Genomic DNA, 23,316 nt, shown 5'->3' on the forward strand with positions numbered 1-23,316 from the left:
GTACCTGAACTTTTCGATTTCATTTTAAATGGTACCTAAGGCCACCTTCGATCACTATTCAGGCAAAAAAAAACCAAATCTAAAAAGACAAAAAGCAAAAAAACAAGTTCAAGGCAAGTCTATTACCAAAAAATCATCACTATATATGTTTGCAACCCTCGAAATCATCAAAAATCATCACTATGATTGCCTCACATGCCGTTTTTAGTCGGAATAGTGATTGGAGGTGGCTCTAGGTACCATTTAAAATGAAATCGAAAAGTTCGGGTACTGGTTGTGATCAAAATTGAAGTTCAGGTACCATCGATAAGATTGAGGTATAGTTCAGATACCATTTGTGATAATAACCCAAAAAATAATCATCACATAAAAATATCGCAATTAATAATCTGAAAATTCTAAAACGTTTATCATGCTTCATGGTTGCACACTAATACATTTTCATTACAGGTCACTTTCATTATAAGTTTTGACTATTCACAACCTAAAAAACATCGTGGTAGAGAAATGCTCATACCTTGTGAGAAAACATTGAAGTTGGAATCTTGCAAATTTGAAATTGGGACCATATATGATAATGTATATATACCCACAGCTTTCACCAACTCACTGACCTTGCCCTCAAATCAAAGGTGGATATTGACAATACAGCAAATACAGTAGGCTCAATTATTGGAAAATTGATTTGCCATTCTAATAGTTTTAATGGTTTGGAACTAAAGGTCCTTTGGATTAGAAGAATATTAACCATAGCGATAGTTACACCATGTCACTATATACATGGACTGCTCTCAATTCAATTCAATCCCATCTTATAAAATTGCCAGAGTTTGGTAGCCTACTCTGCTTATAAAATTGCCTAATATCTGGTTGAAATTTTGAGAATACTGGATTAGCAATCAATCTTGAATTGCATTCTTTATGTATTTTTGGTCTAGGATTGCATTCTTTTATATTTTGCGGTAGCATAATGCAACCCCATCTTTTTTTCTTGAGAACTTTCATACGCTATTTGTCCAATTAACTAGGATTAATTCTTTGTAATGGAGACAAACACCGGTTGTGATTTCATATACAAACCAATAAGATCGTATAGACCAAACAATATCATTCATAAGAGCAATTTGAACCTGAACCATGAAAGACAAGAGTACCACACTGAAACTGTCAACTATGATGACTGAACCCTTGGTAGCTCCAATACCTTTTGCCACCCAAACCCTCAATTTTAGTGCTCGCAATATAGTGTGTAATTGCACACAAATCCTTATTATGTTGAGATGATAGTTGTAGGGTTGGAATGAGAGACCATCACACCTTTTATATTGAAAAAAAAAAAAATTTAAAATTATATAGAATAAAACGTGTCATTCAAAGTGAAATACGCTTATTCTGAAAAAAAATAAAAAACTCAAAAGCAAGGAGAACTTTCAAGCTTTATATATCAATTACCAATCTCATCTTTTCTTCTACTTTCTAAAGCTGATATAGGTGGCAATTAATTCAAAAGTACAAATCCCTGTTTCTATTATTATTTGCTTTTGAAGACAGATTTGTGGTAATTATTATTTGCTTTATTCTATATGCATAAAGCAGATACTGTCTCATAAACAAAAAAAAAAAAACAGATACTGTCTTAGAATCTCTTATGCCTTTGGGAGAAAAGAGCGTCACCTGTCAATTGGCACTAGTCTCGTGGAATATTTGCATTGGTGGGTATGTAATATCAACGGTGAGTTTAATCAACTTCAATTCTATTTTTGTGACAAAACTAGTATGACCATTCTAACGGGCTCACACTCTTTGTTCTAAATGCCTTTTTTTGAGCTTCGATGTGACATAGCCAACCGCGAGGAGTCCCCGGTGGGAAAATAAGACCAACAAAAGGTGTCATAGACTGCACTTTCGAGCATGACTCTTCTGCTTGTTTTGATTACGAATGTAGCTCAATGTTCTCAAATAGAACATTCATCGCTGAATTCAGAGATGTCGACAAAGGCAGCTGATACCCCCTATAAGTCATAAGCCTATTCTAACCGGGTTTAAGCCAGGGAATTAAAATGTAATCCGGCATGCCGATTATCAAGGGATTGAGTTGGTATTTACCGAAAGGAAGCTGTCAGGGAGATGAACAAACCATATGCTCCAAAAACACCTGATATTACAATACTTGCAGCTCAATTTTATGTAGAAACAATCAATCCTGTCAATTCCGTACAGAAAGTTTCACCGAGCAACTTTAACCGAAATGCACTGAATAGACCTCTCTATCAAAATTCTGGCTACCTAAACAGACTACAAATTACACAGTAAGTCCTTGTGCAGCAGCAGCAGCAGGTGACTTGGGCTTAGCCTTCTCCACCACAATAGCCTGAGTGGTCAAGACCATTCCTGCAACTGAGGCAGCATTCTGCAGAGCACATCTTGTAACCTTTGCTGGGTCGATAACACCAGCATCCACTAGGTTCTCGTATGTGTCTGTCATTGCGTTGTAGCCGACCTCCCATTCACTCTCTTTTAGTTTCTCCACCACCACTTCACCTTCAATTCCAGCATTTTGAGCTATCAATGCTGCTGGTGCTACCAGAGCCTGCAGGCAAATTGATTCAATAATAAGCAATAGAATTTTACATAGAATACACATCAAATATGAAAGACCCTGAGGTTATCAAAAATGTAAACTCATCCAAGTAGCTGAAGCAGACCAAGTTTCCATATACTAAGTTCTGGCTCATGAAGCTAAAGCCCAGTATGGAATATATTATTTGCTTACTGCTTCAAGAATAGTACTTGGCACTTTCATGTTTCATATTCAGGGCCATAATACTAAGGTGTGGTAGTTACCTTCTGCACAATGTCAGCGCCTAGCTTCTCATCTGCATCTTCAAGTCTGTCCTTGATTGCAGGGACATATGTTGAAAGATGTACCAATGCAGCACCGCCACCGGGAACAATCCCTTCCTCTATGGCAGCAAAAGTGGCATTCTTGGCATCCTCAATACGGAGCTTACGGTCCTCAAGTTCGGTTTCAGTAGCAGCACCAACCTTTATAACAGCAACTCCCCCAGATAGTTTGGCAATCCTCTCAGCCAATTTCTCAGTGTCATATACAGAATCTGTTTCAGACAACTCCTTTTTCAATTGTGCAATTCTGGATTGCAACTCATCCTTTGAAGCTTGATCAGCAATGATGGTAGTGGAGTCCTTCGAGATTGTCACCTTTCTGGCCAAACCAAGCTGCTCAACTGTGGTGTTCTCAATCAGTAGACCAAGATCATTGGCTTGAAACTCGGCACCTAAACATACAGAGAACAGACAAAAAGAATATCACATCAATCCTCTTAACGTTAAAACATAAAACAAAACAGTTGCATATATCCTTGGAAGCTTGATATCAATGGACCTTTGTCATGTTGTGAACAATAGCAAGTTGATAAAATAACCCAAAAACTTACCAGTCAAAATGGCAATATCTTGGAGGAGAGCCTTTCTGCGCTCACCAAAACCTGGAGCTTTGATGGCAGCAACATTAAGGATACCCCTCAACTTGTTGACAACAAGAGTCGCCAAAGCCTCCCCAGAGACATCCTCAGCAATAATAAGCAGAGGGCTTCTCAATTGAGTGGTCTTTTCTAACAGGGGAATTATGTCCTTGATAGCTGAAATCTTCTGGTCTGTAATCAAGACTCTTGCATTCTCAAACTCAACAATCAATTTCTCTGGGTTTGTAACAAATTGAGGGGAGATATATCCTCTGTCAATCTGCAATATGCGACAATAAACATCAGACAGTAATCATATAGTTTCTTGTTACAAGGCTAGTTACATAATATACAGGGTGGAAGAAAAATAGATACAAAATGCAACTGAGACCAGGAAAGAATACACACCTCCATTCCTTCTTCCACTTCGACGGTCGTCTCAAATGAGGATGAAGACTCAATGGACAAAACACCATCAGGTCCAACCTTGTCGATAGCATCAGCAATCATTGTTCCAATTTGCTCATCATTCCCAGCAGAAATAGATGCAACAGCTGTAAGAGAAAACAATGATAAATTTAAGATTGTGAAAAACTAAACTAAAGGAAATTCCATAGCAATCATTACAGCAAAGTACCTTTAACATCATCACGACCCTTAACAGGCCTAGACTTGTTCTCTAGTTCGTCCACCAATGCCTGTACAGTTTTATCAATCCCCTTCTTAATTGAAACCGGATTTGCACCAGAGGTGACACTCAAAAGCCCAAGCTTGATTATCTCACGTGCAAGAATGGATGCTGTTGTTGTGCCGTCACCAGCAGAATCATTGGTCTTACTAGCAACCTAAATCCCACAATTGAACCCAGTAACAGGACAAGCAAAAATAAGCACTGTAATCACTAACATAGGATAGTACTAATTGAAGGAAAATACAACAAGCATAAACTTAACCGACCTCCCTAATGAGAGCTGCACCAGCATTTTCCATAGCATCAGGTAGCTCAATAGCTCTAGCAATTGTCACTCCATCATTCACCACTTTAGGGCTACCGTACTCATCCAACACAACATTCCTCCCTACAGAGATACAAAAACACACAGATCAAAACTACGAATTCGCGCACACCATGAAAGGAAGCACAAAAAAACAAGCCAGGAGGGTTCGCTTTCCCCTACAAATCCACATTCAGACATCTAAAACGGCGTCACAGGATTCAAGTACAACAAAAATTGTTCGACAAAGTAAAGAGAGGCTACCTCTGGGACCAAGAGTAAGGCCAACAGCATCAGCAAGCTTATCAATGCCGGCTTGCATAGCACGCCTCGACTGCTGGTCGAAGGCTATGTCTTTCGCAGCGGCTTTCACAGCAAACCGCCCCCTCGACTGCTTGTAATTCAGCCTGTTGATTTGCTGCTGATTTACCCTCCTACTCAAGCTCTGCAAAAATTAACAAACCATTCACTGAATTATCAACAATTGACCCAGAAGTAACACTCGTTTCATACACTAATGCAATTCAAAAACCACCACCCAAATCTATGCTTCTCATATGGCAACATCCAAAAGCAGAAACAAACACCCAATTTATCAAAACCTGCATTTTCTCAGAGATAACCAAACTAATTCCAAGCTACAGAGACTAAACCATGTTTGGCTAACAACAAAAGAAATGAGAACCCACAAAACACAAAACCCCAAATTTGGCTTTAATTTCATATTACAGAGCAATCCAATCCAATAAGCTCGCACCTGTCTGGGCGAGCAGAGAATGGAAGCAGAGGTGAGAGCGTTGGCAGACGCCATTTTCAAAGCTTCACGCAGAGAGAGAGAGCGAGAGAGAGAGAGAGAGTAGAACAACAAAGTGTGGATAAGAGGCTCACAGCTTTTAGGGTTTTGCCGTTTTGGGTTTTATTGAGTTGGAGAAAGACGATTCCTGTCGTTCCAGAACTTTCTTGTATTTCGGAGAACCGTTGAATGTGGGCCCAAAATTTCAGGCCCGTTGTAACTTACACTTTAGGCCCATTAAACTAAGAAACTATAAATAGGTTTCTCTCTCTTGGCTTCTGCACAGTCGCTTTCGTCTCTTTTCACCGATCCAGTCGAAACCCTAACTGAGAGCAGAAGAAGAAGAAGGAGGAAGGAGCTTTGGGTGGGTCTAGGGCTTCACCTTTATTGGAGGTTAGCGCTTCTTTCTTTATCAATCACAGTTTGGTTTCCTTTGGAGTTTGAGAATTCTGTTACATTTTGATATCGAATTATTGTTAAATCTGGTTGGGTGTGTTGAAAGTTTCAGTATGCTTGCTCTCTAAGCTTACTTTTTCAATATCTCCCGATTTGCTTTCCAACTTCAATGGAAATCATGTTCTCATGCTAGATTTGACTTTAGAAGATGATTTAATCCCAGAATGGGAGCCTAGAACTCTGGAAGTTTGGAAGTGAAGGTTATTTTCTTTGTAAGCCAATAAGATTTGATAAATATCTGAGCCAATAAGAATTGATACCAAATCTGCGGTTACTGAGTTCAAAGCTACTTGGCCTACTAGGTACAGATAAATTACTTTTATATTCTTGTTTTATTATTCTTTTTCTATGATTTTGTGCTTTTACTCTTTAATTCGGGGTTCTGGTTTTATGGCATCTTCTAGTGATAATATGGGCGTGACGATGAGCCTCCGATGTTGATTGGGTTGTAAACCCTCTTTACAAACAAATAAGATAGAATGTTCTAGCAAGAGAGCAAAAGGAATATTATATATATATGTTCAGTCCACCCCAATTTCATATCCGGGTTTGCCACTGGTGGTTAGGATGTTTTTGCATTTGCTTTCCATTTTCATTATAAATGGCATGTGTTTGTTGGACTCATGTCTAGGAATTTGTCAATACCTTTGGATGCTATTCATGGTTTCCGCGGTGTGATATTTGGCCACGTGGTCAATATTACCTAAAATCTAATGGGAAAGTTTTTTTGAAAATTCCAAATGTTGTGTATAGATGATATCTATGTATGCTCGATTAATCTACCTAAAATTGTCATTTGTTTCCAAATAATTTTGTACACTTTCACACACACTTTCCAGAAACTAGTTCCACATCTAGTGTGGCATATGGGTGTTTCCAGAAATGTTATCCTGTTATTTAACCGGTTGCTGACTTATGTTTTTACTTTTCAAGTAAAACTACTCATTAGTCATTGATCTTAATATTTTTTTTCTTTCTCCTTTTTCTGTTCTAGATTGAACAAAACTAATATGGGAAGGAAGGAGAGGACGCTGTTGGAGTTTGAATCAGGAAAAGAGAAGAAAAAGCACAAGGAGAAAAGGAAGGAGAAAGCAAAGAAGGATGAACTTGAAAGAAATTCTTCCGTGCTGGAAGTCTGTGGGGACAAAATGGGCAAGGAAGTTGAGGGGCTGAAATATGACAAGACTGGTGGAAATCATATGAATAGTGGAGAAGAAGCCAATAAGAAAAAGAAAAGGAGGAGGGAAAAGGAGGGGGATGATATGGTAATAGATATGATTAATAAAAAGGAGCTCAGAAATGATGGGGAGAAATCCGTTGGGAAAACTGTGGAGAAAGTTGACTCTACAGGTAGTGTAAAGAAGACACAAAAAATTCTTGAGGATGGAAAAGTAGGTGTGGCAACTGAGTATGGAGATGTTGCACAAATAAACAACAAGGGAGGAAATAAAAAGAAAAAAGAGAAGAAACGGAAGAGGGAAAAAGCGGGTGGTGAATTGGTACAGAATATCACAAGTGATGGAATGGAGGCTGGAGTAGCAAGTAAGCGTTTAGATGGGCATATTGTGTCTGAAAATATGGGTACGGGGAGCAGTGAAACGTGCATCAGAAACATAAAGGCTGTTGATGTAGATGGTGAGAAAACAAGGAAGAAGAAGGCCAAGGCAGAGACCCTTGTTAATGGAGAAGTTAGCAGCAGAAATGTGGAGGTTGTTAATGTAGAAGATGGTAAAAAAAGAAAGAAGGCCAAGTCAGAGAAACATGTTGTAGCAGATTGCAACAGAAAATCAGAGGCTGTTAATGTAGGAAATATTAAGAAAAGGAAGAAGTCCAAGTCGGAGAAACGTGGTATTGCGGAGGTTTGCAATGAAGACAAGAAAAAGGCCAGGTCAAGGAAAGGCAGCTTAATAGCCCAAAAAAGCATTGGAGCTCCTGACAATTCTGAAAAATCGACCCCTAAAAAAGCATCAAAAAGAGTAAGTTTTGCTGATGATGTGGAGGTCTTCTCACCGTCTGATGGCCCAAATGATGAGCATGAAGACCTTGTAAGAGGTAAGCGGTTTTCAGAAGAAGAAGACAAGATTGTGAAAGAGGCTGTTTTAAGATACATAGAGGAACATGCTTTAGGGGATGATGGCCTCAACATGGTTCTGCGTTGTAAGTCCCACCCTGAAGTCAAAAACCACCCAGAAGTGAAAAATTGTTGGAAGGATATTGGGGCAGCCTTACCATGGAGACCCTTTAAGAGTGTATATTATAGAGCCCATATTTTGTTTGAACGAGCCGAGGAACGTATTTGGACCCCGGAAGAGTACGAAGAGGTAAAGAAGTTCCATAAAGATCGGGGAGCTGATTGGAGATCTTTGGGCGATAAGCTTGGCAAACATAGAATTCATGTCAAGGATGCATGGCGCAGAATAAAGCTGCCAAATCAGAAGAAAGGACGCTGGTCCCAAGAGGAGTACGAGACTTTATTTGATTTAGTGAACATGGATCTGCGTATGAAGGTTTTTGAAGAAAAGAAAACCAAGCATGGCATGCTGCGAGATAATATTTGCTGGGAGGCAATCAGTGAAACGTTGGGCACTAGAACCAATGCTGTTTGCAGCCTGAAGTGGTATAACCAATTAACATCACCTTTGGTAAGCCAAAAGCTGTGGGCTGACATTGACGACTATCGGCTGCTTGATGCTCTCAATAGCTTGGATGCTTGCTGTATTGAAGATGTTGATTGGGATGATCTGCTTGAGCATAGGCCTGGAGATGTTTGCCAAAAGCGATGGCATCAAATGGTCAAACATATTGGTCATCATGGGCTCAAGTCCTTTCCTGAACAAGTGGAAGTTTTATCTAAACGTTATCTTGCCGATTTAATTGAAGCAAGAGAAATCTATGCTAGTAAACCTGCAGTTGACTGAGGTTTATGCTAGTAAACCTGTAGTTAACTGAGGTTTATCTGGTATTAAGTGGCCGATGTATTTGAAGCAAGAGATATTGGTGTAAACTTGTATTTGTAGAATGGTTTATTTGGCATCAGAATGCCTTATTTTTTTCTTTTTGCTCATTTTTTCTATTACCTTTTCGTGTCTGAGGTTTGAGAAATTTCTTCTGGCTTTGAATGTCAGATTAGGATGGGAACTCTTTTTTTTTGGCTTTGAATTTTACCCAAAACCCTAAATATGTTATTCTAAGTAATCCTCTTTCCCTACCATGCTGTATAAGCAGTAGAAAGTGGCTCCATTGCTGTGTCAATACTCAATATTTATGCTGATCGATGCTCTCTTCTCTCTTTTGCAAAGAAATGCAAGTCAACTGTTGGTTTTGGAGAGTAGTAGGCAACCAACAAACATGATTTTCTATTTGAGCATCACCTGCGGAAGACTATGAAGTGCGAACTTGATTTTGACTCTATCCCTCTACAGAAGCTTGCTTCAATATCAACCCTGTGAAAACAGGCCTGAAAACAGAACAAAAATCCACAGCAAGCTTTAGACCTAAGAAAAGACCCCATGTTTCAGCAATGAACACTACCTTGACATTGGTGTCGCCTTCATCCATATTCCAGAAGAGTTTCCTATGATGCCTCCAGTACTAGTTACATGTCTTTATCCATCAATATAACCATTAGGAGGCCTCTGCCACACCACCAGCATGTTCAACTCATAAGCTCTACCAGTGTTGGCTTTGGCTTAAGCAGATTTTCATTCCTCAATTGCAGTAGTAATGATCATGTAAGGCTGAAAAGGCTGGTGGAAACTAGCATAAAAACTTCTCTTGTTTCTCCATTTCCAGATAAACCAGGATATGAACACCATTTCACATTCGAAAGGAACAAATCGGTAACAATGAGGGTTTGCCTTAAACCAACTAATCCAAGACATATGAGTAGTAGCAGGAATAGCAGCAGGTTTCTGAAATTGATGAAGTAGTAGCAATAGCAGCAGGTTTCTGAAATTGTGATTCCAAATAGCTTGAGAAAAAGGACAGTCCCTAAAAAGATGAAGCAAACTTTCTTCACCAGTACATGTATGGCAAGTACAGCGTCATCGGTGGTAAAATGTCTTTCCTATCTCTGGACATTAGTCAGCAGCTTGCGATGAGCAACAAATGAAAGTTTTGAGTTTAGAGGGAATTCCAAATTTCCAGATGATTTTCGGGGGAGAATTATTATGAGCAGAAAAATAAAACAAGATTGACGGGTTTTGACAGTGGAACTCCATTTGTAGAGGCAGTAGAGCTTCCCCCAAATAGAGTATCATACCCACATCCTGATAAGCATAACCCAGTTGCATCTCATACGAAGCCTAATCTATTCAAGACTCCTCATTAGCGTTCAACGCTATCCTCCTTCCAATGTCTCCTACATAGCATGTATAATTATCTTCTAATGAGTTTATCTCTTTTGTTACTTGTCGATAATTCATTTGAGCAGATCCTATCCAGAGCGGAGCTCCGCTTTGAAAATTAACGTGTGAAGTTCGAGTTTTGGGTCACTTTTCGGTCGCATATTCACATCTCGACCGTTCAGTTTTTAGGTACTAGTGTATAGATCGTCTCTGCAAATTTTCAGCCAAAATGATGATCGTTAAGGCATTGATAACTGCCTTAAAGCTAGTACGGTTCAGGTTGACAGATTCAGTCCGTCCATTGGTTTAAGCGAGTTAGATACCTTAACGATCATCAATTTGGTTGAAAATTTGCAGAGATGATCTATACACTAGTACCTAAAAACTGAACGGTCGAGATGTGGATATGCGACCGAAAAGTGACCCAAAACTCGAACTTCACACGTTAATTCCAAAGCGGAGCTCCGCTCTGGATCGGATCTATTCATTTGAGATATATATATATATATATATATATATATATATATCTCATTCGCTATGTAATTATCTAGTCTATTAGATAAGAGTCATTTCTCTTGTATATTCATTTGAGATATGTACGAGTCATGTAACTTCATTACTCAAGAATCAAGATATCGAAATACCTTCTCGTTTCATAATTCTTTAAGGTTTCAAAGCTTTAAGGTATAACTGACAAAACACATTTTTTTCCTAGTCCTATTGCACTTCAATGGGTTCTACGATTGATGCTTTCATCAACTGCTGCTCGATCCAGATTCGTGGTTATTAAACAGGTTTGGATTGAAAATTTGATTCGTTGATCAGTTAGTGGTCTGGATCTGTTAATCGTATATTTAACGGATCAAACATGAATTTATGTTTATCCGATCCGTTAATGATCCGGTCCGTTTTTTATATATAATAATTAAATATGATTTTTGTATTAATAAATTATTATTTTCCAAAATATTAACTATAAAATATTAAGAATACTTATTACTTTAAAATATAAAATAATAATTATATAATATTTTATTAATATTTCATGAAGTATCATGATGTTAATACCATGATTCAATCTCATTTCATAAACCATCTATTCTAACCCTAAAAATGATCTCTCTTTCGCTCTGGAGGGCAACCCTAAGGCCGTAACGGGCCTTGATTGGCAGCAGTGGTGCTACAAATTCCTTGACTCTCGGCAGAGTAATTTGGATTTGGAAGGGAGGCAATGCTTCTCTTTCTTCTCCCCTACTTGGCGGAGACGGTGTCTCATGATATAGGTTTGGATCGGGTTCGTCCTTTTGGTGGACCGAAGCCTCTGATGGCGGTCAACTTGGCTGCAAAAGCGCGAGACCTCTCGCCTTCAATCTCATCGATATTAGGTGGAGCTGGGCCTTTTGTTTGGTTGATGTAGGACGGGGACTCGATGATGGTAGGGCTGCTCAAGTCTATATGGGTTCAGATCCGATAGGGGGCACCTTGGCTTCTGCCTCTGGAAACATCAGCTTGGATCCGGTGCGATGTTCCGGGGGTTGGTCGGGGGCCGGCGACATCTCTTGGTTGGGATATGTGTCTCTTGATATCAAGGCAGGCAGTGGCGGTGCAGTGGTAGCACTGAGCGTGCTTAGGATCTGGCCAGCAATGCAGGCACTGGGACAGGCTAAGGGTACTATTGCTTCCGGTGGTGGCAGCAAGGTTTTTGACGGTGGCAGGGAGGTAGCCTTGGTGGAGTCTGCTAGGGTTTCTCGAACTTCGACTAATTGGGCTCATAAATGGTTGTTGGGCTTCTTCCTCTTTTATTTAAGGGGAATATGATTTAAATATTTCTAAGTTTTTATTGGGTCTCAAAAATAGGTACTCGGTTGGTTCCTTTATTTTATTTCTTCTGAGTACTTAGGTTTTTGTAAGAATAATGGTACGTGGATTTCCTAAAAGGTGAGTGTACTATGAGTATGCGGGATTCTATTTGTATGTAGAATAGGATGGTTGTATGTCCAAAAGGACGACTCTTTCTGTCGACCCCATAGGGATGTGTCGTTTGGTATTGTTTGCTGAATTATAAAACTGGGTTGACATATTCGATTCAAAAAAAAAAAATGATGATAATTTAATATTATTGTTAAAATTTAAAAATATTTGTTGCTATAAACAGATCAGATTAGAGGATCGGGTATCCGTTAGTCTAGCTGATACAGATTTAGATTGAGCTATCAATGATCAGTCGGGTTAACGGATCAAGTTCGGTTAAAAAAAATTATTACTAACAAATTTGGATTTAGGTTGATCCGCTCCAAATCCGGTATATTTATAGGTCTAGTGGTGAGTTCCTTACTTTGTCAAATGGTCGCAACCTTCTAGTGGCAGGATGAAACTTAGTATCACTAGGTTATATTTACGGTGGCAACATAGTGCGAAAACTGTTATTATTGTGCTATGGCTTCAACTGAGCATTGTCTTTCCGGGATATAATCACAATTGTAAAGTGAAAAGAGTAGCCTGTAGAGCACTTTTCGCTAATTGGTGCATGTTAGAATACATATTCTTAGTTGAGACGCATGTTACTATCTCGGGTGGTTCTATTGAAGCTTATTGTAATTTGCAAGGTTCAAAAAATCATTAGGCGCTAGTCAGGCGGTGGCTAAGGGACTAGTGCCCAGACGCCTAGGCGGTTTTATATTTTTTAGTCTTTATTTTATTTATATAACATTTAATTATATATCTAAGGATATATAAAACATATTCAAGCATATTGCATTATTATTTTACTTTCTTTATAAAACTCCATTACCCAACTTATCAAATTCTAGCTTAAACTGAGGTTATTATATAGAATGCTTGATTATATATTGTATTAATTGATGACTGTTGGGCTAGCTTAAGTTGAATAATAATGGTAGTTTCATAAAATAAACCATTCAGTGGATAACTCTAGCTCAATTCGTTTCCAGCCACCAACTATTTTTATTTTACTCTTTGTTAATACCAAAAGCGAGCTAGCTTTCACTGCTTCTTAAAAAAAAAAAAAAAAACATTTGATTCTCAAATGCCAGCTGGCTATCACTGACTACTTCGACAAAAAAAGAGAAGAAGCAAACAACTTTCCCAAGATCAAGTCTTTCAAGCAGGAGTTCAAGTTTATGAGCGTCATGAACAATCAAGAACATCATTGGAAAACCCAGATCGAGTTCCAGTTATCATAGAACTTTCTATGAAAAATACCCAGATCGAGTTCAAGCTAGTTATCATTGAACAACATTGAATTATACACAAATTGAGTTGCCAAAATCCACTACCCAGATCGAAGTCTCGATCAATTTCAGATCACAAATCCTCACTAGCTCTCTCTTTCCCTATCAATGTTACAATCAATTTAGTCTCATCTCTCTTTTCTCAATCCATCAATCTTTATCTGATTTTTAGATCACCTCGATCTCATCCTCCCACTGATCTAAGAGAAAGGCAGAAACCTGCCTAGATAGGCCGCCTTGCGCTCAATCGCTGAACCACCCAGTGTCTAATCGGCCGCCTAGGCCGCTTAGTCAACTGCCCAACCCCTCCGATTTGGCATTACCCGAGTCGGAGAGCCGCCGCCCAGCGCCTAGGTAGCCTGGGCGGTCCAGTTTTAGAACACTAGTAATTTGGTTCATAACTGTGATTTACAATTATAAACATAAACGGTTTAGGTTGGACAAATTTGGTTCGTCCATTGATTTAATCTTGTTCCATACCTTAACAATCATCAATTTGGCTGAAAATTTGCATAAGTGATCTATACATTAGAACTTAAAAACTGAACGGTCGAGATGTGAAAATGCGATCAAAAAGTGAGTCCCACAAGGGATCCCTTAAAATGACCCACAAGGGATCCATTAAAATTACAAAAAAAGGGGATCCCTTAGTGTGTGTGTGTGTGTGTTGCTGCTAAATTGACTCATATCTTATCCTCCTCCTTTTTTTTTTTGAATGAATCCATTAATGATTGTCATTACTGGAGCCATAATAACCACTACATACCCCTTCGCTAGGTTGTGGGAGTACTATGATGGAACATAGGTATAGAAAACTCATTATAAATTCAGTGCTCACTTAATATATAAAAGCTAGCCTATAAGCTATGGTAGCAAATATGTCAAGTAACTATACTCATTAGCGCTCATTAATTAAGAACTAACAAGCATATGTCCCTAGAAAAGTGCCACAGCTCAAGGGCCTGAAGTTTGCCCTAGCCTAAGCCCAATAGCATCTAGCCCAAAATAGCATGTGCCGCATTGTGCAAATCATCCGAAAGTAGCACTACTCGACGCCGCTACCTCCACAAGGAAAAGAACCTAGCACCACGAGGATCATCGACGTACACCATCAGATCTATCGGCGAACCAAAGGAGAAGGTCCAAACCAAAGGAGCAGATCCTCAACACTCCAAGCCACCAACTAAGACCCACGTTGCCAACGCTATTGTATGCAACCTGGACATCACCCCTCGAATTGTTGCCGCAATCTCCGCCACACCACCGTTGATCGCCTATGCCTCAGGGCAGAAAACGAGCCAGAACTTGGGGTCGATGCCATCAAGCTCCAAGCTAAAACACAAACTCAAAAAGCCACAAGCAAGGCCCTAAAAACCATTTATGTTTGACAGTAGAAATCGTCATTTATACCGGCTAACACCACCAAATGAGCAACGCTTGGACGCCGGCTAGGGCAAAGGCGGCTTGGAACACTTGGAGCTTATCTTATCATATATCACCTTGCTCTTTAAACACAAAGATTAAATTTAGGAATTTTAAAAGCAAGAAAGTATATTTAAAATAAAAATCCTAATCCAACATTTTTCAGAAAGAAAACTGGCCCCAATACATTATAAGGGAATAAAAGGAAACTACAACTTATACCATGTTATTTTCTTTTTCTTATTTGACAGCTTTGTTAGTAGCTTTTCATATGAATTATGAATAATACATGTACTAACGTATTTTTATAAAAAAATTCTGTACTTTGTACTTTTCAAGAGGTCTCGTTAAATTTTCCATACTTTTGAACCTGAACGTATTAAGTATGTTTTATACACAATATTTATGTTTTTCCTTATTTTACATATATTATGGAAAAAAATGAGTATTCTAAAAATAAAAGTTGATTTATTAATTAATTAAAAATACTTTGCCGAATTTTTCAACAAGCTATTATATGAAATGTTCGAATAATACACAGACATATTTTTTCCGTATTATACACGTCCCTTTTTTATTAACAAAGTTTGATAGTGAAGACCAGCATAGATAAGCGTGCTAATCTCTTAATGAAATACTGGCTCAACTGGTTCTGTCATTTTCTTTATTTTTTTTCGTTTTATTTTACGTAAGTATTTTGCCACATTCATGAATATGGTTTGAATATGCAACAAAATTGAAAGGTAAGAATTAAATTTTATTCATTTTTGTAAAGATGCATAAGCTATCATTGGCAATAAAATGCAACATTTAAGATTTCAATACACATTTGAACAAAACAACTAGGGCTGCACGCGGATTGGATTGGATCGGTTTTGACTCCAAACCGTCTCTATGCCAAAGTAAGCGGTTTAGACATTTTAGACAACCGATCATTGAAAAAAATAAGCTTAATCCGATCCAATCCAATCCATTTAAAGATGGTTTGGTTCGGTCGGTAAGACGGTTTTAACCTATATAACATTAACGTTTTGTTTACGAAAAATTCATAGTAAAATATTAAAACTCAATCTCGATAATAAAAATGTAATATTCAAAGAACAAAATCCAAAATAGTTTCAAAATGATTCAATTATTTGGGTTTTAAGCCTTTGGGTCTAGGATTCAATAGGGTGGTATATCATTTTGAGAATCAAATTATAATTGGAGATTTAGAACTTACTTATAAAAGACTACGTACCCACAAATAAATATATATATTATGTATATAAATTTAAATTTTTTTTCTATTGTATTTAATACATACCGGTCGGTTCGGGTTTCGCGGTTTAAGTAAAAGAAAAACCAAACCAAGTCAATTCATAAACGGTTTAGTTCGGTATTGAACTGTCTTTCATATTTTAACGCTAAAAAACCTTAACCAAACCATATTTACCGGTCGGTTTCGACTGGTTTGGCTGGTTTGAACCGTGTTTTGCACACCCTTAAAAACAACAGTGTCTTACCCTAAGAAAAAATTGATCAAATATGCATCGATATATTTTTGTATAAAACCCTTCCCATCAACCTCAAGAAAACTCAAGAGCTCTCTTATGTTCTAAAACCTTGTTTGGTTACAATGGGAATAGAATCAAACTTTTCAACCAATGCCTCAAGCAGTAGAAATCAAGTCCTCCATGGCAAAGCTTTAACAACAGATGGCCACACAAAGGTTGAAGGTGGTGAATGCTGTATTATCTTGCCGAAGTCATGTGTTGCTTGTATCGCTCAACTCACTCGTGATCTTGGTCACAATACCAATGGTCAAACAATAGAGTGGCTCTTACAACAAGCTGAACCATTTATTATCGCTGCCACTGCGAAACATGTCTCCCCGATTAATACGCCTTCAACTCTAGTTGCTGTGGATTTGGAGGAGAATGCTGTTAGTCTTGAAGACAAAGATTTGGTTAAGAAGAAGCGCACTATAGGTGACCAACCGATGCTACCTGCTTATGACTATTATTTGAGGTTGGTTACACAAAACTATGAAATTGCTGACTTTTCTGCCAATGATGTTGTAATAGATGTAGGGATCCAAACTCAGGAAGAAACCCAGAATCAGGATGGGGAAGAAAGATTAGAATAGGTGGTAAGGGAGAGGAAGAGAGAAAATGTTCAAGAAGTGGTTACGGATTATCTGAATTAGAATAGGTCACATGTTCGATCTCATCTAATGTACTCGATCTACACAAATAAAATAAAAATATATATTCAATTCCCTTTTATCTCATGCATTCTAATGAAGTATTCTGCATTGAACAATGAATTTTATCAGTCTAGAGTCATGTTTACCTGCTCAGTTAATTTATTTACTCAGCTATACTCATGTTCTAAACATCGCTAGGTGGAAAGCGGGCAGTGAGAAATGGCCTTACACCTAATTGCTTAGGTAGAGATTAGGTGAGCGCCTAGCACGATTTTTATTTTCTTACAAAACATATAATATAAGTGTTTAATTGATCGGATAATTCTATTCCAATAATTTTTCTGCTTCCAATATAAGAATGTCAATTGTAGATAGGGTCTCCCGCATGAGACTTGTGGAACCAATTGCAAAAATTTCTAAGTTTAAAAGTTGGGTTGGTAGAGTGTGAAAACAAATAAATTTAACTAAAACAAGTGAATAATTGCTTAAGACGAGAATTAATAGAGAAACAGGCACTAGGGAATGTATCCACCACCAAGAAATCTTGCATATTTAGCTATGTTTAACCTAGTCTTACTTATCTATGAATGAAGATGCTTAAGTTAACTCAAAACGCTAGAATTAACGTATTGTTTTTCCTCACTTGTATGCTAGGTGAGAGACGCTCTACACCTAATCTATTTTTTAAAATGCAACCTTGGTTGACGTAACTCTAGATTTAACATAAAGAAATCATTAAACATTAGAAAAACGAGACATCACAAGGAATAATGAGTACGACGCGTCTCAATTAACCTAGGAACCTAATCATATGCCTTATAGACAATTCACTACTCTAGAAATCTCAAATGAACCTTACTTAACAAGGAGCAGGCATTGATCATTTATAGTAGGACAAAATTTTGTTTACTCCTTATACTTATAGGGTCTCAACGTTTCAGTCCATGACATTTCAATTTCACCTAGATACTCCCTAAACTCTCTAATTTCACACAAAAGGTCCCTGCGGTCAATTTTTCGGGCACCCAAAATTCCGTTATCTTGCTGACGTAGCATTCCTTTCACATTGAAATGACTATTATACCCTCACCTTCTTTTTATTTATTTATTTATTTATTTATGTGTTCTCTCTCTCTTTCTTTTTTTTTTTCTTTTTTTTTCATCATTCAGGCTTTAGAAATAAGATCAAAACCACATAAACCACATCAATAGTATTGTCCTGCTTTCATCAACTATTGCGTGCAGAGATCATCTGATTTCTCCAATTTTGAATTCAAACATAACCAACAATTAGAATCATGCTATAAGGTTTATATGTAATAAAAAACTAATCAAAGAACTTCAAAATCTCCACTGCCAACAATGAACCCGTAATAACCTCAAAAACCTCAATTCTTTCATACCCAACTGAAAGTGAAAACTAAGAGTACCAGTATATAGAGCTCGATAAGGCAATGGAGTATGATGTCCTATTCGTCGCCGTTCATGGCCAGACCGCGGAAAAAGCAAGGAAACTTGTCGTAAAAACACAAAAGCTTCCCCCTTTCGATTCTCTCACTTGGATCATCATCTGAACAAATAAACACCATGGATAGATCGGCTAGGTCGAGAGGGAGACTCTAATATAGATGCGGCACCGCGATTTGGCAGGAATCGGAAAACCTGTCAGCGAACCTAAAAACTTTTCGAGCTTCCTCTTGCCCCAGTTGCCTATGTTTCGGAGCACAGACTACCAGGATACGCATCCTATCGCCGAGATGAATCCATCAAACTGGTCCAGAGTCCATCCGTGGCCGGAAGACGGAGAAATTGTCAGATCGCCCGTCATTGTAAAACGGGTTGGGGAAAGGTCGGTTTCCTTATTTTTGTTCTCTCTTTCCTTTTAACCTCTTCTTCTTCTCCTCTCTCTCTCTCTCTCGTCTCCATCGTCATCTTCACTGCAATCCTATGCAAGTTCTGGCTATCCCACCATCCATCCATCATCCTCGTCATGCCGGCAAGCACCACCACCCCTCTCTATCTAACTTGAGTTTATCAGAATGTCAGATAGAGAGGAGGCTAGTTTTTTGAATTGGGCTAAGGTTTCTGGCATGACGAGGCTGGTTGGGGTTTGCAGCTCCACCTCTTGGGCTATTGCTGCTGCTTCTTCTTTGGAGGTAGAAGGAGGAGAGAGTGTGAGGAAAGAGAGCTCGACTAAGAAGAAAAGGTGAAAAGAAAAAACAAAAAAAGAGAGAACAAATAAAAAAAAAGGTGAGGGTATAATAGTCATTTCAATGTTAAAGGAATGCCACATCAGCAAGATAACATAATTTTGGACGGAAAATTGACGGCAATGACCTTTTGTGTGAAATCTGTAACTAGGTAAAATTGAAACGTTAGAGACTGAAATGTTGAGACCTATAAGTATAGAGAGTAAACAATATTTTTTCTTTTATAGTAATAAACCCTAAACATGCAGTCTAAGTTGGTCACCAAAGAAAACAAATAGAGGAATTATCAATGAAAAATAATAATTAGATTCTCATCCATTGAATAAGTAAAACTAATTAAAAGTCATATCATAGTAATACAGTCATGATCGGGGCTTCAACAACGCCTAACTATTTAGTTAGACATGGTCTTAATTGAAAGGACAAAAGAGGTCATAAGAAAAGAAGTACAGAAAATCCTCAACACCGAAGTTAGAATCATCAGATTTGATTGGTCGACGGGAGGCCTTTGACTAGTCAAAATTGCTCTCTTCTGCTTTCTTATGCTCAGGTTTCTTGGTTGATCTTGAGATTTCCTTGTATACTTTCCTCTTTCATTTCTCCTAGGTTTGAGATTCCTTGAGGTCGAAAGAAATTAAGTGAACCTTTGGTCTTCTTAACGAATTAGGATTTCTCTACATCACTGATCCAATGAGAACACGCCACATGATCATCAATATTTTCTAAATATTCTTCTTAATTGTTGTTCCGTATTCATGGATTGGGCTTCTTCGATCCATTAAGGTTTCCTTTTTGTTTCAAGACTTTAAGCTTTTCCTTATTTGCGCGTATTTTATTTTCTTCATACTATCTCATTTTCTCATATTTGCTCCAAAATACCTGTAGATACCTCTCACTAGCAAAGCTATTTGCTACCTCACCAAGCATAAACAACACCCTCTTTGGAACACCCACAAGCCATGGAGAGACCCAACCGAGACATGCATCCCGTAGCCCTATGTTCAAGCTACGCTACGGTATCCGGAAGTGGCAATATACGTAGGCAGGAAGCCACCTTTCCGGCCTTGCCAAGTTGCCCTCACAAGATAGCTTTTCTATACTAGAATAGTGATGTTTGAGTCCCACATCGGAAATCATGTAAAGGAAGAGCATTCCTTCACCTATAAAACGAATGCCTCCTCCACAACTCAAACCACCCCATTACATCTCATGTAATCCCCTTGGGCTGCAAGGCCCAAACACACATAGTGCAATATTCAAGTGGACGTAGTCTCCCGCTAAGGCGGAGACGAACCACTATACTTTGCTTGTGTCGTTCTCTCTCTCTCTAAAGCTAACTAGAGACCCCTTCGGATCTCTAACGTTAACAATACCGAATAAACACAAAAGTAAAAAAATAAAGAGAAAATAGAATAGAGTAACAAAGATTAATATAAGAATTAAAAATATAAACGTTGCATAAAATGCTCATATCACTGATTAGAACAAAAAACTATAGTTAGTAGGAATTGATTGAAAACATGGGAAAAAGTTAAGAATATAATAAGTACTTACAAATAAGAATTTGTTTCCACTTCTTCATGTTTTTACGATCTGGGAATCAAGGTTGAGTTAGATCTGGGCAAGTGGTCGGCGACCTTTCCTTGGGAAAGAGGAGTTGTTGGGTCGGATCCGAATCTGGGATCCAGGGACGTTGAAGATTGATTGGAGATCAGGCCATGAGTTTGGGTGGCGGAGGCAGTCAGTGACGGCTATGGGAACGTATGGATCAGATCTGAAATCTCTCAAACGTTTTCTCGGTGGCGGCAAAATCCACTGACAGGTTTCAAGTGGGAGGTTTTGGCTGCTGTGTTTCTACCAAGCTGTAGAGGGGAGATGTTATGCTTCTTCTGCGAGGCAAAGCATGTGGTGGTGCAAAAGCTAGGGGAGATTGTCCACAGGGAAGGACGGCGGAGCAATGGCGAGGGCTGAGACCAGATCCTGTTTTGGTGCCCAGAGAAATTCTTGGTGCCCAGATGAAAATCTTGTGGGCCTGGACTTATGTTCCTCCCATTTGCATAAGCTGGATTCTTGATTGGGCCTTGCTTTTTGGGGTCCTACCACTTTTGTGAGAGTTTGTTGATTTTTACATTCGTATTTGGGATCTGGGAGACTTATTAAGAACCCGAGTTTTTGCTTCATGGTGGAATTGGTATTTTGTTTATTAGGTAGAAGATTGCTCTCTACTCAACGAATTAATTTGCATGGAGTAGGCAACGTCAGTCACACTACCGTCGGTTACCTTGATAGAAGGTTACCCTCTATTTGACATATTTTTGTGCGTGGAAGTATGGTCGACCATACTATTGGTACTGTCTTACATAGCTCGGGCTCAGTCTGGTGCTTCATCAAATGCTTAATTGCATTCCTTCGTATCCTTGCTAGGTTTTATTTTCAATGCCTTGGTGCATCTAGTATTGTTATTATTTTCTATTTTGATGTAGTTTCTACATCCATAATTTGTAATTTTTCTTCTTATTATTATCAATAAAATGGCTGACTATTACTCTAAAAAAAAGTACTTCCAAATAAAAATTTATTTTTAGAAATTAAAAAGCTCTTCATGCTTCGTCCGGCGGCGCGTCTTGAGGGCGACATCGTCGGACGGGCCAGTTTTGATGGTGGTCTCCTCCCCTTTTATCTTGGGCGTCGGCGTGTCTGCACTGGTGGCCGAAGAGAGGCGTTTCAGGGGCAGGATCTTCACTCTTCAGATCGGTCTCAATCTGGAGCGATAAAGGCTGAGAGTGGTGGCGATGGTGATTGCAGGGTACGGAGGACGGTCTGTGGAGGGGTTTGCATCTGTGTGTGGCTGTGGAGAAGAGAGATCATGATCCATTTTCTCCTGGCGTCGACGTGGACCGGATCGATCAGATCTGTTGCGGCTCGACTCACCTAAGGTTCCAGGTCTGGCAATGCGACGTTAAGCGACGCTCATCCTTCCGGAGGTGCGGCGCTGTGCGAAGCTCTTCTTGGCGAGGGTGCGACAGTGGTTTGGCGATCCAACAGTGGTAGTGATGAGGCGGCAGCGACAGGTCGAATTGGGGCGTTGGGTTGGGCCGGACTCTTAGGCCTATACAGTCACTTGGCCATTTTGCTTGGGTATTGGGCCTGGGATACTTCTTTGGGCCCGAAGTGGTTGATTTTTATAATTCTTGTTTTAATTTGTTTTCTTTTAGTTGAATGTGGCTTTATGCTTGAAATAAGTCCCTATCGAGTTGTTGTAGGGCGACGTGGGCTCTGTCCCGAACTGCACACCTTGGGTGCCTTGTCTGCTCTGGTTAGGCGGCGAGTTCCTTACTTCGTCAAATGGTCGCAGCCTCCCAGTGGCAGGATGAAATTTAGTGTTATCGAAATTGTTTTTCGGTGGCAGCATAGTGGGAAAGCTGATAGTAATAGTAAATGATGGCTCCGCGTGAGCAAAATCTTTCCAGTATGTCACCACATTTGTAAAGCAAATAGAGTAGTCAATGATACACTCTTCGCTAATTGGTGCTTGTTAGAATACATATTTTCTGGAGAGATTCTCGTTACTATCTCGGGTTGTTCTCTTTATGCTTATTGTGATCTGGGGTTTATGTATCATGTCCCCCCCATGTATTCTGAGGTTTCATTAATGGTCAAGGCTTGAGGGCAGCCGTACTGACTTAAAAAAAAAAAAAAAGGTTTATTTTTAGTATTTGGCCCAAAAAAAAGTACTATGAATATTTTTTTTAAACCCGACTTGTCTAAGGGCCGCCTAAACTAATTGAAGCGACTGACCACCTTATAGCGCCTAGGTAAGGTCTGGGTGGCCGCCCAGAGAGATTTAGAACAGCCAATTGCCCTTGGATCTAATTCCAATAGTGGAGAATAATGAGATAGTTGGAACGATCGAGTCTATTTGTATCATTATTTTTTACCATTGCATTTTAGTTTCAAAGGCAATTGAGCACAATTGTGACTGAATTGAGTAATGAATTAACCGAGTATGTGAAGGACTATATCATCTTATTTTTTTTTTTTTGAGAATTAAGGACTATATCATCTTAATGTTCTGGTAGCATTGGAGATTTATTTTGAAACGCTCAAGGCTAGCCCAAGTGAAGGATGATGAGAAATTAGATTGGAAGTATACTAGATCAAAGGTTCAATCCC

The 23,316-nt window shown here is 38.9% G+C and overlaps 3 protein-coding genes across 3 annotated transcripts; 2 read left to right on the top strand and 1 right to left on the bottom strand.

Moving 5' to 3' along the window:
* Positions 1 to 2,128: 2,128 nt before the first annotated feature.
* On the bottom strand, positions 2,129 to 5,394 carry LOC112201764 (ruBisCO large subunit-binding protein subunit alpha). Its single transcript, XM_024342685.2, has 8 exons — positions 5,235 to 5,394; positions 4,742 to 4,922; positions 4,440 to 4,561; positions 4,120 to 4,327; positions 3,891 to 4,036; positions 3,456 to 3,762; positions 2,845 to 3,296; positions 2,129 to 2,590 (listed from the first exon to the last, which is right to left on the bottom strand). The coding sequence occupies exons 1-8, from the start codon at positions 5,286 to 5,288 to the stop codon at positions 2,303 to 2,305; spliced, it is 1,758 nt and encodes a 585-aa protein (XP_024198453.1). The 5' UTR covers positions 5,289 to 5,394; the 3' UTR covers positions 2,129 to 2,302.
* Positions 5,395 to 5,528: 134 nt separating this feature from the next.
* Positions 5,529 to 8,777, top strand: LOC112201763 (DNA-binding protein REB1). Its single transcript, XM_040506886.1, has 3 exons — positions 5,529 to 5,663; positions 6,721 to 8,645; positions 8,677 to 8,777. Exon 2 carries the CDS (start codon positions 6,737 to 6,739, stop codon positions 8,642 to 8,644), a length of 1,908 nt encoding a protein of 635 aa, XP_040362820.1. The 5' UTR covers positions 5,529 to 5,663; positions 6,721 to 6,736; the 3' UTR covers position 8,645; positions 8,677 to 8,777.
* A 7,586-nt stretch (positions 8,778 to 16,363) lies between these two features.
* On the top strand, positions 16,364 to 16,873 carry LOC112163808 (transcription factor PCF3-like). Its single transcript, XM_024300066.1, has one exon. The coding sequence runs from the start codon at positions 16,364 to 16,366 to the stop codon at positions 16,871 to 16,873; it is 510 nt and encodes a 169-aa protein (XP_024155834.1).
* The last annotated feature ends 6,443 nt before the right edge of the window (positions 16,874 to 23,316 follow it).

Source organism: Rosa chinensis, chromosome 5 (assembly GCF_002994745.2).
Source record: "Rosa chinensis cultivar Old Blush chromosome 5, RchiOBHm-V2, whole genome shotgun sequence".
Classification (NCBI taxonomy): domain Eukaryota; kingdom Viridiplantae; phylum Streptophyta; class Magnoliopsida; order Rosales; family Rosaceae; genus Rosa; species Rosa chinensis.

Excerpts from the sequence above, each read along its gene's own strand:
- LOC112201763 (XM_040506886.1), top strand. The coding sequence starts at position 6,737 with ATGGGAAGGAAGGAGAGGACGCTGTTGGAGTTTGAATCAGGAAAAGAG.
- LOC112163808 (XM_024300066.1), top strand. The coding sequence starts at position 16,364 with ATGGGAATAGAATCAAACTTTTCAACCAATGCCTCAAGCAGTAGAAAT.
- LOC112201764 (XM_024342685.2), bottom strand. The coding sequence starts at position 5,288 with ATGGCGTCTGCCAACGCTCTCACCTCTGCTTCCATTCTCTGCTCGCCC. Across the intron at positions 4,328-4,439 it reads GTGCAGCTCTCATTAGGGAG|GTTGCTAGTAAGACCAATGA; the intron begins GTCGGTTAAGTT and ends TGTGGGATTTAG. Across the intron at positions 4,037-4,119 it reads GGGTCGTGATGATGTTAAAG|CTGTTGCATCTATTTCTGCT; the intron begins GTACTTTGCTGT and ends TTTCTCTTACAG.